This window comes from Aegilops tauschii, chromosome 4 (genome assembly GCF_002575655.3).
Source record: "Aegilops tauschii subsp. strangulata cultivar AL8/78 chromosome 4, Aet v6.0, whole genome shotgun sequence".
In the NCBI taxonomy this organism is placed as follows: Eukaryota; Viridiplantae; Streptophyta; class Magnoliopsida; order Poales; family Poaceae; genus Aegilops; species Aegilops tauschii.
The window spans coordinates 516,154,074-516,167,291 of NC_053038.3; the positions used below are offsets into that span (position 1 = coordinate 516,154,074).

Here is a 13,218-nt window from a genome sequence, read left to right on the forward strand (position 1 = left end):
ATATCTCAGACTGTATATGTAGGTATACGTCCGTCCAGAAATAACTATCGCTCAAACGGATGTATCTAGACGTATTTCAGTGCTAGATACATCCGTTTGAGCGACAGTTATTTCTGGATGGAGGGAGTATAATTTTGTTTGATTGAGATCGTGTTTTGAACCATGCATTGTATCTGAGAAAATTGACAAATTATGTTCTTCTGTCAGCTTATGTACTTGTTTGCGTCTCAGTGATGACGATTGTAACCACTTTGATTTAACAGATCTCACCCTTTCTTCGTAAGAAAAAAACCTAGCTCACTTATTGTAGCAAATATATCACACCCGTCAGTAAGTCACTAACCATCATGTGTCTTGGCTCCCTTCAGTTCTGACGAATGTATAGGACATGTACAAAGCATATGAGTCATGGTCTTTTGATTAACTGTATACAAGCAATCACGACATCTAAACAAAACTAACTTTCTTAATCATGCCTGATCATTGCTAGTTTATTGCATTTGTCTTAAGATGCTGCAGAAGGGAGTTGATGGCCTGTTTTTGTCCTCATTTGCATATTAAATTGCATCAATTAATGTATTCCCAGGATTTTTAATTGTGCAACTTGCCTATTATTTCGCAGAGACAAATCTCAAGCAGACACGTGCACCAGGTTTCGCATTTGCTGATGGAATCTTGATGAGGTAAACAGATCAGAGTCTTACCTGCTTGCTGGTTCCGTGCATCATCATCCATCGTTGTCAATAAGCAAGCTGCAGGCTTGCTTATTAATGTTTACATCACATCAGAGCCACTGGCATCCTATGTTAAATATATTACTACAGAGCAGACTTTGTAGACTGTGTTATGTAGTTGACATAGTTTATGCAAGCTCCCCTCACTATTGGTGTGATATAAGAGAAGGATGCTTCTTATATCTTTCACGAGGAAGAACACGATGATTCAGTAGGAACTACACTTCAGCTGCTTTCAACCATTCCTCTGGTTGTGCTTACACTCCATTTAGTTTCCAACATTCTGCTTGTGCTTACACTCTACTTCTGCATCCATTCTTTTGATATCTGGTAAAGTTCGACTGTGTCCTTCAATCAATAGAGTACAACATTTCATTCTTTTTCTTATCTTGACCTTTCTGAACTCATACCTTATTTGAACCTGCTGATCGCGCAGACTCAGCACATGCTTCATGATCGGTGCGCCTGTTCTTATTGTTTGTTGGACTGCTTAGCAAAGATATCCTGTTGGGAGGGAACAATTCATACAAAACATCCCGCTCTGCTGCAGCAGTCTAATCAATTTAACATATTCAGGTATTTTCTCTAGTTCAGATAGCTCTGTTTAGTGGTACTTCTTGTTGTATTCACTGAACCAGTTTCCTTTCTTACAAGGGAAGCATGTAGTTCACCTTCTCTTTTCCCCCTTTTATATGTGTTGCAGTGTGGCTTCCTTTGGTAATTTGCTGATAATCCTCTGCTTTCTCTTCTATATGCCGGTCTAGTCAACCTGTTACCTTCCATCTCCCTTGGGTTCGGCCATCTAGATCTTAAGTAGTTATGGGTTCATCAAGATCTTGGAAGTGGTGATTGGTTGACCACTGGAGCAATCTGCTTACGTGAGATCATTAATTCGATTGTTGTTACCGACTGTTTATTTCTTGCTTTAAGGTTGGTTTGAAAGGTAATATTTGTAATGTATTCCAGATCTTCCATCTTTCTTTCCATGGTACTACTACAAGGAAATGTGTTATCATGTGACTCCTATGCTACCGTGTGAAAAAATAGTTACAGTTCATTGTCTAGAAGATGGACAACCAGATTGAACTGCTAGAAATCTCATCATGGTTGAACTAATTGAATATTACTTGAGGTTCGGTAAAACACACGGAGAGAATCATAGTAACTTATGGACTAAAAGAAATGATATAGAACAGAAGGACACAATGCTAAGTCAAGAGTTGATACTTCAATAGTAAAAGCTAAAATAGCAAAGTGGGTACACGCTACTGCTGAATTTATCAAAACAAGGATGCGGATTTTTTTTCCTTGCATCTTTCCGGTGGAGTTGATTAGATTGATTTATGATCAGATTACCTAGTGTATTTGCATTATGCATGCTTTAATAACGTTCATACTTGCGCTACTATACTACACGGTACATAAGCACTTAAGCAGAAGTAATTGGCTGGTCCCATCCCATTGTTCAGAACTGCTACTGACATGCATGCTGTGGAAAGCGCACTAGAGCCATTATTGAAGTTCCGTAGCTTCAACCTCCTGTAGACTATTTTATTCAGGATTTAAACAGCAAACCGATGGCATTGTCTCTGAATTTCAGTTACAAGGATATGAATTTAGTGAGCATTTTTTTAAGGAATGAATTTAGTGAACATTGTCTACCTTTTGAACCATATTAACACATGTTGTGTATTTATTGCCAGCCTGCAAATTTGCCACACTTCCAGAGAAATTGCTTTGTAAATTGGTGGATTAAACTCATCAAGTTTGTCTGATGGCAGCCATACTGGGTTCTCTTGTCGGAACATGTGCCAAAAGATTGCAAGAAATAATTACAGAAGAGGCGGTTCTTATTCTAGGGGTAAATAAAGGTCTTAGAGACCTGCAGCGAACAATGACTCAAATACAATGCTTTCTCAATGATGCTGAAGAAAGGAGGACAGAAGAGTCAGCAGTCAACAATTGGCTTGGTGAGCTGAAAGATGCTATGTATTATGCTGATGACATTATTGACTTGGTGAGATTTGAAGGAGGCAAGTTACTAGCTGAACATAATTCCTCATCAACAAAGGCAACCGAATGTGGTGGAATTTCATTTTTCACATGCATTCCCAGTTGTAAGAAGCGTCATGACATTGCCATAAAAATCAGAGATTTTAATGGAGAACTTGAGAAGATTTCAGAGTTGGGGGCACAATTTTTAAAGCTCCAGAGTATGCAGCATAAAGCGGAAGCTCCACTGGTGAAGCAGATGAGAACTTGCCACCTTGTGGAGCCTAATCTTGTGGGAAAGGAAACTTTACATGCTTGCACAAGATTGGTTGAACTGGTGCTTCGACAAGAGGACAAGAAGGCGTACAAGGTTGGTATTACTGGAACAGGAGGGGTTGGGAAGACAACTCTGGCTCAGAAAATATGTAATGACCAAAAAATAAAAGGAGCATTTAGCAACCAAGCATGGATTTGCGTTTCTCAGGAGTACTCTGAAGTTGCTCTATTGAAAGAAGTTCTTCGAAATTTTGGTGTACATCAGGAGCAAGGTGAAACTGTGGGAGAGCTCAGCAGCAAGCTTGCAGAGGCCATTCGAGGAAAAAGTTTCTTCCTTGTGCTAGATGATGTTTGGCAGTCTCAGGTGCGGACCAATCTACTGAGAGTTCCATTACATGCTGCTGCAACCGGAGTAATTTTAGTAACCACTCGACATGATACAGTTGCACATGTAATTGGGGTAGAAGACGTGCATCGAGTAGAGTTGATGGCATTAAATGTAGGATGGGAACTGCTTTGGAAGAGTATGAACATTAATCAAGAAAATGATGTGCAAAACCTTCGGCATATAGGCTTGGAAATTGTGCGTAAGTGTGGTGGACTTCCTCTTGCAATCAAAGTTACTGCTAGTGTTCTAGCAACTAAAGAGAGAACTCAGAATGAGTGGAGAAAGATTATGGAGAGAAGTGCATGGTCTATGTGCAATCTTCCAATCGAGCTCAGAGGTGCTCTGTATTTGAGTTACGATGATCTGCCACGGCATTTGAAGCAATGCTTACTCTATTTAATCTTATACCCAGAAGATCAGTACATGTACCGAGATTATCTTATCAGGCTTTGGGTTGCTGAAGGCTTTGTTGAGGAGCATAAAGGACAACTTCTGGAGGATACAGCTGAAGAATATTACTATGAATTGATATATAGGAATCTACTGCAACTCGACCCTTTACGTTTTGACCGTAGCATGTGCAAAATGCATGATCTCTTGAGGCAACTTGCTCAACACTTTTCAAGAGACGAAAATTATTGTGGCGATCCACAATCATTACAGGTTACAACTCTGTCCAAGCTACGGCGTGTTTCAGTTGTCACTGACAAAGATTCTTTAATGCTCCCCAATGTGGACAAAGAGAAGATTAGAGCAAGGACACTGTTAATTCATTCTACTAAGAAATTGAGTGTTGAAAATACAATTTTCAAGAGGCTACCATGCATCAGAGTTTTAGATCTGACTGGTTCATCTATAAAAAGCATTCCAGATTGCGTTGGTGGTTTGATCCATCTACGACTTCTTGATCTAGATGAGACAGCCATATCTTGTCTTCCAGAGTCAATCGGTTCTTTGACAAACCTTCAGATACTGAACTTGCAAAGGTGCAAAGCTCTGCACAGCCTTCCTTCTTCGATCACACAATTGTGCAATTTAAGGCGCCTTGGTCTAGGTGGTACACCGATAAATCAGGTGCCAAAAGGGATAGGTAAACTAGAATTCCTCAATGATCTGGAAGGATTTCCTATTGGTGGTACAAGTGATGACGCTAATACACAAGATGGATGGAAGTTGGAAGAGTTGGGGCATCTTTCGCAGCTAAGGCAGCTTGACATGATCAAATTGGAAAGAGCAGCTCCCAGTACAACAAATTCTTTATTTTTAAGAGACAAAAAGTATCTCAAATTTCTGAATCTTTGGTGCAGTCAACGTAAAGAAGAACCAAATTCAGATGATATCAGCAATATTGAGAAGATTTTTGAGCAGCTAATCCCTCCACACAACTTGGAAAAGCTTATTATTGTCAATTTCTTTGGTCGAGGGTATCCCACCTGGCTTGGTACCAGTATCCATTTGTCTTCAACAACATATTTGAACCTTACCGACTGCACATACTGTGCGCATCTTCCAGCAATTTGGCAGCTAGCCAGCCTCAGATATCTGAAAATTGTTGGAGCAACCGCAATTACCAAGATCGGACCCGAATTTGTTGGATGCGGGGAGGCTAATCCCATAGAATCCACGGAGGCAGTTGCCTTCCCCAAGCTCGAATACCTCGTCATCAAGGATATGCCCAACTGGAGCGAGTGGTCCTTTGTTGAAGAAGAAGAAGAAGAAGAAGAAGAAGAAGAAGAAGAAGAAGAAGATGCAATGGCAGCAGCTACGGAAGGGGGAGTGACTGCGACATCTCCCCCGATGCAGCTGCTGCCATGCCTGAAGAGGTTGGAGCTTCTTGGCTGCCCCAAGCTGAGAGCTCTCCCATGACAGCTTGGACCGGAGGCCACCAACCTGAAAGAGCTCTTTATTATTGGAGCAAGCTGCTTGAAGTCGGTGGAGGACCTCCCTTTCCTGGAGTGTGTCTTGATCTCAGGATGTCAGGTCCTGGAGACGATCTCTAACCTTCCTCGACTCAGGGAGCTACGCATAAACGATTGCCGAACATTGAGGCGTGTCGGTGTCGAGGCGCTGGCAAGCTTGCAGCAGCTATGGTTGACAGAGAGTATGCTGGAGATCTCTTCTTTGCTGTGGGTGCAACAAGAGCGCCGTCAGCTTCACGGCCATGGGGAAGACCCGCTGGATGTCTACCAATGGGCAATGCCTCTAGCGGATTAGATGCCCAATTATGTGGCTTCTGAAGACACACGATGAGGTATGGCCATTTACTGACAGACAGTTCGGACTATTAGATGCTCCCCTTGGACCAATAAACGCTCTTATATTAGTTTACGGAGGGAGTACCATTTGTGTTCTCAAGTGATGGTACATGTCTTGAGCTTCCAAGAGCATGGTAGTGTTGTTGCTCACGTGTCCAAGCGACATTCAGTTTTTACCTTTCATGTGTTTTGTCCCGAATTTTGGAGCTCTCGATGGACAATATGATAGAATGAGCAGCGCTGGAGATGTATGGATTTATCTTTAGAGCCAGATATTCAAATGAAATGTTGCTATAATGTAACTGGACCAAACATCTCAGATTGTATCTGAAGTTATCTTCATGTATAATTTTGTTTGATTTGAGACCGTGTTTGGAACCATGCATTGCTGTAATTTACTTCTTGAATCGTCTGGAAAGCTGGCTCACTGTTTGTAACTCATTCAGTGGCTTTACAAATAACCGTTCGTTTTTGCAACTGAACCAAAGATCTCACAACATGATATCCTTGGCAAGAATACCAAAACTTCATATATATATGGGAATGCCACAAACCGTTCCATACTACATGAAGTTCAGACAACAACCATGCGATCAACTCATCCGAAATGCACAGAAACTATTCCAGATTGCAGCTTGAATCTGAAGCTAGTTTTATTAGGATTGTACAGAGCATGAAATGAACTAAGCACACAACTCGGCTCCAACAGGCTTCATCGCACCCAGTTGACGCCACAATGAGCTCCAGGCAGAGGCGACGGCGTCATGAAAGCTCCGGCCAACTGTACCTGCGACCCATTTCCACAACACTTGACAATGCAGTTGCGCCAGATGATTTAGTGCAGTATGCAATTTCATTTTTCCTTGCAACATTTTAAGCAGCGATGCCTTAAACGACCACGGAGTTAGCTAATCATAACATGCTGGCCAAGAAAAGCATACAAGCCATAATAGGCTTACAGAACATCACTTGGGCAGGCTGACATAAGTTGAGTACACTAAATCTGGTAATTGCTAGACAGTCAGGCAATGGCTACCGCTAATGCATTAACTAAGAGCGCAACATTTCATGCCTGTGGCTCCACTGCAATAGCAAAATAACATAGCAAAATCCTGGAACTAGGTAGCTAGTGGAGTCAGTCAGCACGGTAGAAGACGGTCCCTTCGACGACCCACCTGATTCGGCAAATGTGGCAATGAGGATCATGTCGAGGCACCACTATGGCTGCTGTCTGTTGACTCTGCGTGCGAACAAGGTAAATCAACACCAGTTTCAGTCAACTCCTCGGCATGGAAACATAGTGCCGTTGTATGTATAGAGATTGTTGTCCATAGCAACTAAAATCATAAAATAGTGACAGCATGGAAAAAACAACAACCAACAACTTGTTCAACAAAATATAACTATAACTTCTTTTTTTTGCTAATCCCATAAATATCTGAAAGAGTTTTAAATAACTTGAAACAATGAAGAGCTGTCAATCTCTTTTCATATGCCCGTATGAGAATACTTTTTAATTTTCTCTTCAGGCCTACATAGAAATCTAATAAGAAAGATAACTTCAGAGAATCCAGAAAATTCTTTATTGGCTACTGAATCCTAGTGGTCCAAAACCAGAGTGCAACGAATAAAGAATATTGCCAACAAAAAGATGCATGCATAGACTAGAAAGTTCCGATACTTCTTACTCCCTCTGTCCCATAATATAAGACCGTTTTTGACACTAAATGTAGTGTCAAAAACAGTCTTATATTATGGGATGGAGGGAGTATCTCCCATTCCATCATTCAGCACCTGTCATTTTGCATTAAAAAACTGTATGGACACAAATTCAGAAGCAATATTCTCTTAAAGAAGGGTTATTTTGATAAATGCCACTCGAATTCTGGCGATTCTGAGAAACGCCACTGCAATTTCCAAACTTTGAAAAATGTCATTTCCAGTGGCATTTTTCAAAGTCTGCAGTGGCGTTTTTCAAAGTTTGTAAAATTTGCAGTAGCATTTTCAAAGTTTGAAAATTGCAGTGGCATTTCTTGGAATCACCAGAATTTGAGTGGCGTTTATCGAATTAACCCCTTAAAGAAAAAACATCACTAACATAGCATGTTCAGACATTTATTGGGGCCAAAACCAAAATTTTCAGTGGCCTAGACAAACAACATATCATCTGATAGCATGGATGAATTATAGATTTAAGAGTTTAGTCCTCCAGGCCCCATTAAAGGAAACGGAATCTAAAGAAAAGGCTACAAAAGAGACAGCCAAACAAATTGCCAAAACATAAGACCATCACAATGGACATTTCTGCAGCAAACAAAAAGACTAAAGAGCAAGAGCAAGCTAAAATTAAACCGGCCTGGAATGAATAATCGGCATGTAAACGACACATTGGAAGCATCGTATGAAGTTGCACAACATGAAAGGCGCTAACAAAACAAAACAGAGATATAGGGGTTTCAGAGCAGAATATATGCACCAAGCATGAATTTAGATGAATGCTAATCTTGCATTCCAAATCTACTTACCAGGACTAAGATCCACAATCACATTGCATTCCACAAAAGGATACATCTTGAAGACGTCATGGATTTTCTTGCAGCAATAGTCGCTACTTGCTGTGACCTTATCTGACAGTCTCACAGACATTGTTTTCAGCATTGGTGCGCATCTAAATACCAGTTTCAAGAAATCTAACTCATGACCTTCTCCTTGGAATCCTTCGATTTCCACTTTTTCAAGATTGGTCAAGGAGATAGTTTGGCTTCTCCAGTTATTGGGCTCCTCACAAGTACAATTTTCTGGGCATGCTTCATCATCCTAAAAATAATAACATGAAAATCACTAGTACAATGTATACATATCATAGATAGATGCTTGACGGTTGGCAACTTTTTGGTGAGAGAGCAAGTACTATATAATACTCCCTCTGTAAACTAATGCAGTTTGCAGAGGGAGTACATCATAAATATACAAGCACATGGATGAATTTCCTACCTCTGAACTCAGCAGGATGACTTTAAGGCTTTGTATAGCAGTGGAAATCTGATCCATTCCAAGGATGTGCAATGCAAATGCTCCAAAAACATGCCCCAACGTTTCAACGTGTAGCTCCAAAACAGAGAAATGGGTAACCATATGTTTCTCTATCTCCGTCATAAGGCTGACTTCCTCTGGAAAATCATATGAATCCTACAAAAACAATTCGGCGGGATATCATAAATAAATAATTTTTCAGTTTAGTCGGCGAATCGACAAATCGAGCGACATACATCGGCAGCCGCGAACAGCGACAGGACATTGACATGAGGAGGAAGCTGCCCATTGTTCTCCGCCGTCTGTAATCTCACCGCGGAGAGGCCCCAAAGACCAAGCCGGGCGGACACCGTGGAATAAGTGCAGCGCCATGAGACGTCTCCAGCATCGGTGCCAAAACGGAGACCAACACAATGATCTTGTCGCTGGTGCTGAACGACATGGCCAATCGCTTGAGCGCGGGCGCCCTGATGTCAATGCGGTAGGTGAAGGGGATCCTGGTGTCCACATCCAGCTCCTGCAGCGACGAGGATCTGATGATGATGTTCATGTGGTGGGCGCCGTGGTCCTCCCTGAGTCTGAAGACGCGCAGGCGCGGGCAGCGGAGGACCAGGTCCGTGAGGTTGGCGCGGCAGCCGGTGAGGGCGAGCCTCTCCAGCGCCGGGAACCCCAGCCAGCTGCCGCGCGGGGCGGCGAAGACGAGATCCAGCCCTCGGAGCTCCACCGAGGCGGCGCGGGGGAGGCGGGGCAGCTCCACCTCCAGGTACAGGCGCTGCGTGCCCTCCCCCACGGCTAGGCGGAGCTCCACCGGCGAGAGCGCCGCGGCGGCGTGGAGCAGCGGGGGCATGTCGGACTCGCGGACGGAGTGTAGGAGCGCGTCGGGAACGCACATGTCGAGGAGGGTCACCCCGGGCCCGGCCGCGGCTTGGACCGAGGCCAGCGCCGCTTGGAGGGAGCCGAGCGCGACGCCGCGGAAGACGAGGTCGGGGAGGCTGGTCCAGAGGCCGCGCCACCGGCGGGAGAGGACGCTGGTGCGCGCGGCGTCGCGGGCGCATCGGAGGCGGACGAGGACCTGGAGAAGCAGATCCTCCGGGAGGGCGCTGATGAGGTCGGCTCCTCCACCTCCGCCGACTCGACCCAGCTTGCGACGGCGTGCTCCTCCTCCTCCTCCGCCGCCGCCGCCGCCTGGACCCAGCTTGATACGGCGTACTACTTCTTCCATCTCCATGGAAAATCCCCAAAGCCGACCTTTGCTCTGGCCAAAATGTCCTTTTTTCATAGTTAGTACCAGTAAATGGGAACGGATCCTCTAACATCATAATGGATGTCACGAAGCTACAGTGCAATCCAGGTGCGAAACTAAGGATGTCACGGACACTGTAGCAAAGACACCGTGCGCAATTACTGTTCATAGAAAATAAAATCCAAAATTAATTTTATTGCATCATAATTTTGTTTGTATGTAATTTTTGTAAATTTATACAGTAGATTTGTAATTTTGCAAATTAATTCAAGTCATTTTGGGCTTAATCATATGGATGTGAAGAAGGGATGTCAGGGTATGGTAGCTTCCCCGACATCCCTTCGTGATGTTAGAGGATCTCGTTCCCTAGTAAATGCGCGCACAACGTTAATGGAGCATTAGAAACAAAATTAATTGCACGTGGGTATTAGGTAGGAGATCAATTACTCCGTTCATTCAGAACTTGTCAGAGAAATGATTGTATCTAAACGTATTTTAATTTTAAATACATTTATTTCTATTTATTTTTGTGACAAATAATTCCGGACGAAAGGAGTAATGTATATGTTAGTTATGCTACTATTAGTGCAGACCTTGATATTTGATATGATGTTAATTGCACACTTAACATTTGATAGTAACCCGCATTCATTTGTGAGTACCAAAAACATTTTTTATAAAAGAAAATCTAAAATTAGATGAATTGGGGGAAGAGAAGAGAGGGGAAAGGAGGTCTCGAAGAACGGGGAGGAGTTAACCATGGTTGGCAGACATTTTATTTTTGCGAAAATGAGGGTGTTGAATCTTATTATAATGATAAAAGTAGATCTGAGAGGTCATAACTTTATTTAGTGACGATTTCACTATTTCGGAAGAGCTCTCAATTGATTATGATGAGAACAAAATTGGTACTTATGATGACTGTTGATAGCACTTACGCTATAAGTAGTGTAGTGATAATTATTCTTGTGAAACTTGTCATAATCATGAATATCATTTCAATGAATTATTTTAATGTAGAATCGATTTATAGTGTTCAAGTTATATATGATACTTTCACTATTATGAATGAGAAGAAATTTGCTTATGTGGAGAGTAATAAAAATTCTATGCTTGTGAATCATGAAAAGAATATTTTCTGTGATAGTTATATTGTTGATTTTATTCATGATGGTATTGAAAATTATTATGATGGTGGAATATATGCTTATGGATATATCAATAATACTGAGTTTCCTCTCTATGTGTTGAAACTTTTGAAGTTGCACTTGTTTTGCCTTCCTATGCTAGTTACATTGTTCTTCAATGAATTGTTTTCTTGTAAAATTCCTATGCATCAGAAGTGGGTTTGGGTTAAATGTGTTTGCTATATTGTTCATGATGCTATATTTATGTTTCAATTCCTACTTTTATGTGGGCATCATTAAAATCATTATGCCTAGCTAAAAGGCTTTAAAGAAAAGCGTTTGTCGAGAGGCAACCCAATATTTATCCTTACTGTTTTTGTGTGCTTACATGATTAAGCTACTGCAATAATCATGTTTTGTATCTTTTCTTCCAATAATGTGCCAAGTAAAACTTTTGGGATAGTGTGGATGCTTGTTGATTTGATTTTGTGCAGAAACATAAACTTTTGCGTCCAGTAATTGAATTCTTTCTCTATACTAGAACATGATCAATTCTTAAAAAATTTACACAACTTTGGGTTACAATTCCAAGTGGTACTAATTGTGAGTTACACAAGTATGGATAATAATTCGTCGTTTACAGACTGTTCTATTTTTGATAGTGTGGGCATTATGTGAGAGTAATTATGAATCTTGTCTTTACAGTACCCAAGTGAATGATTTATTTTATTATACTAAACTATCTCATGAGTTCCGTTAAGTTTTGTGTGACTGAAGTTTTCAAGTTTTGGGTGAGAACACTGGCGGAGCTCTACAGTGGGCAGGGTATGGTGCCTGTCATACCTTAATTTTGAGCAAAACATTTTTATACCTATGCATAGCTGATAGGCCGACACAGCCAGTGGCCTGATGGGCCAACAGCCAAGGCAGCCAGCCCTCCACAAGACGCGAGCACACGCACTCGAGACTCGACCACTCCTCTGTCCTCTCCATGTGACGTGACGCGCCAACCCTAACCTAGCGTGGCAGCGGCGGCTGGCTAGGTTTCCAAGAGCCCAAGACCAGGTGGGGCAGCCAACGGCGGCGGCAGACTGGGGGCTAGAGGGCGGAGCTTTTTCTAAAAGTATGAAGTTCAATTTAAAAAAAAGTTTGATGCTTATTTTAAAAACATATTTTTCCTAACTAAAACAAAGAAGTTCAAATTAAACTAACAGAGAAGTCCAAAGATTATAAAAAGCTCAGTTTTTCACGTTATTAAAGAATAAAATGAAGAAGTTTAAATTTAAAAAAGAACAAGTAAAAAAAGTTTAAAAATATATTTTCCCCGTTTCTAAAAAAACTAGATGTTCAAAGGAAAATACTCAGATATACCTTAATATTAAAGAATCAACTTTCCAACTGTATATCGCAAGACCCATTTGGACAATATTCGCGGAAGTTCAACCTGTCCTTGGGTGTAGTTCAACTACTACTGCTGCGATGGGTCGACTAATTATCAAAATATTATTCTCATCTCGTATTATCTTCAAGCATTCTAAAAATAATGCCCGAGCCGAGGACGACATTGTTGTTCGCTGCCACTGGGATGATCTCCGGTCAGTTGGCGTATGTGGGGGAGAAAGACTAGAGAGATAGAGGGGGGAGTGTGCCTTTGAATGATCAAATCACTGGCGGAGCTAGGGAGAAAGTTTAGGGGGGGCAAATGGTAAAACATGTAGACTTGAGGGGGGCAAATAATATATTTATCCTTATCTAAACCCTCTAAAAAAATTTCCTTCACACTTTTTGCCAAGGCTGGGGGGCCACAGCCACCCAGGAACACACGTAGCTCCGCCACTGGATCAAATGGTAGGGCATATATATAGTGAAAAATGGGATATGAACAACATTCACGGGAAGTCAAAACCTATTTGGTTTCACACTATTTTTCGTGACCACATTACTATTTTGATATTTTTGTGTTGCGTATTAGTGGCGCCGACCTCAATAAAGACGACACAAAACTCAAGGCCGCAACGCCGCTGCTGAATGTGACGTGGGAGTCTCCTCGTGTGGATTTCTGACCCTTAATTAATAAATACTAGCAGGGATACATATGTCAACACCAGTCAAAACGCTCGTTGGCAGTGGGCCAGGGACAAAGAACTTGTGGCGTTGGACGTGGAGATAA

At 41.9% G+C, this 13,218-nt stretch overlaps 2 protein-coding genes across 3 annotated transcripts; one reads left to right on the plus strand and one right to left on the minus strand.

The window, feature by feature from the left end:
- The first annotated feature begins 1,188 nt into the window (after positions 1-1,188).
- Positions 1,189-5,514, plus strand: LOC109762604 (putative disease resistance protein RGA4). The gene is made up of 3 exons (XM_045228068.2): positions 1,189-1,310; positions 1,438-1,677; positions 2,438-5,514. The coding sequence occupies exon 3, from the start codon at positions 2,509-2,511 to the stop codon at positions 5,254-5,256; it is 2,748 nt and encodes a 915-aa protein (XP_045084003.1). The 5' UTR covers positions 1,189-1,310; positions 1,438-1,677; positions 2,438-2,508; the 3' UTR covers positions 5,257-5,514.
- A 622-nt stretch (positions 5,515-6,136) lies between these two features.
- On the minus strand, positions 6,137-10,014 carry LOC109762633 (F-box/LRR-repeat protein At1g55660). 2 transcript variants are annotated; one of them, XM_020321504.4, is made up of 5 exons: positions 8,915-10,014; positions 8,640-8,834; positions 8,171-8,462; positions 6,821-6,885; positions 6,137-6,432 (listed from the first exon to the last, which is right to left on the minus strand). In XM_020321504.4, the coding sequence occupies exon 1, from the start codon at positions 9,955-9,957 to the stop codon at positions 8,989-8,991; it is 969 nt and encodes a 322-aa protein (XP_020177093.2). In that variant the 5' UTR covers positions 9,958-10,014; the 3' UTR covers positions 6,137-6,432; positions 6,821-6,885; positions 8,171-8,462; positions 8,640-8,834; positions 8,915-8,988. The 2 variants fall into 2 exon arrangements, with proteins under 2 accessions (XP_020177093.2, XP_020177092.2); XM_020321503.4 differs by having other exon boundaries at positions 6,137-6,885.
- Between the last annotated feature and the right edge of the window lie 3,204 nt (positions 10,015-13,218).

Excerpts from the sequence above, each read along its gene's own strand:
- LOC109762604 (XM_045228068.2), top strand. The coding sequence starts at position 2,509 with ATGGCAGCCATACTGGGTTCTCTTGTCGGAACATGTGCCAAAAGATTG.
- LOC109762633 (XM_020321504.4), bottom strand. The coding sequence starts at position 9,957 with ATGAAAAAAGGACATTTTGGCCAGAGCAAAGGTCGGCTTTGGGGATTT.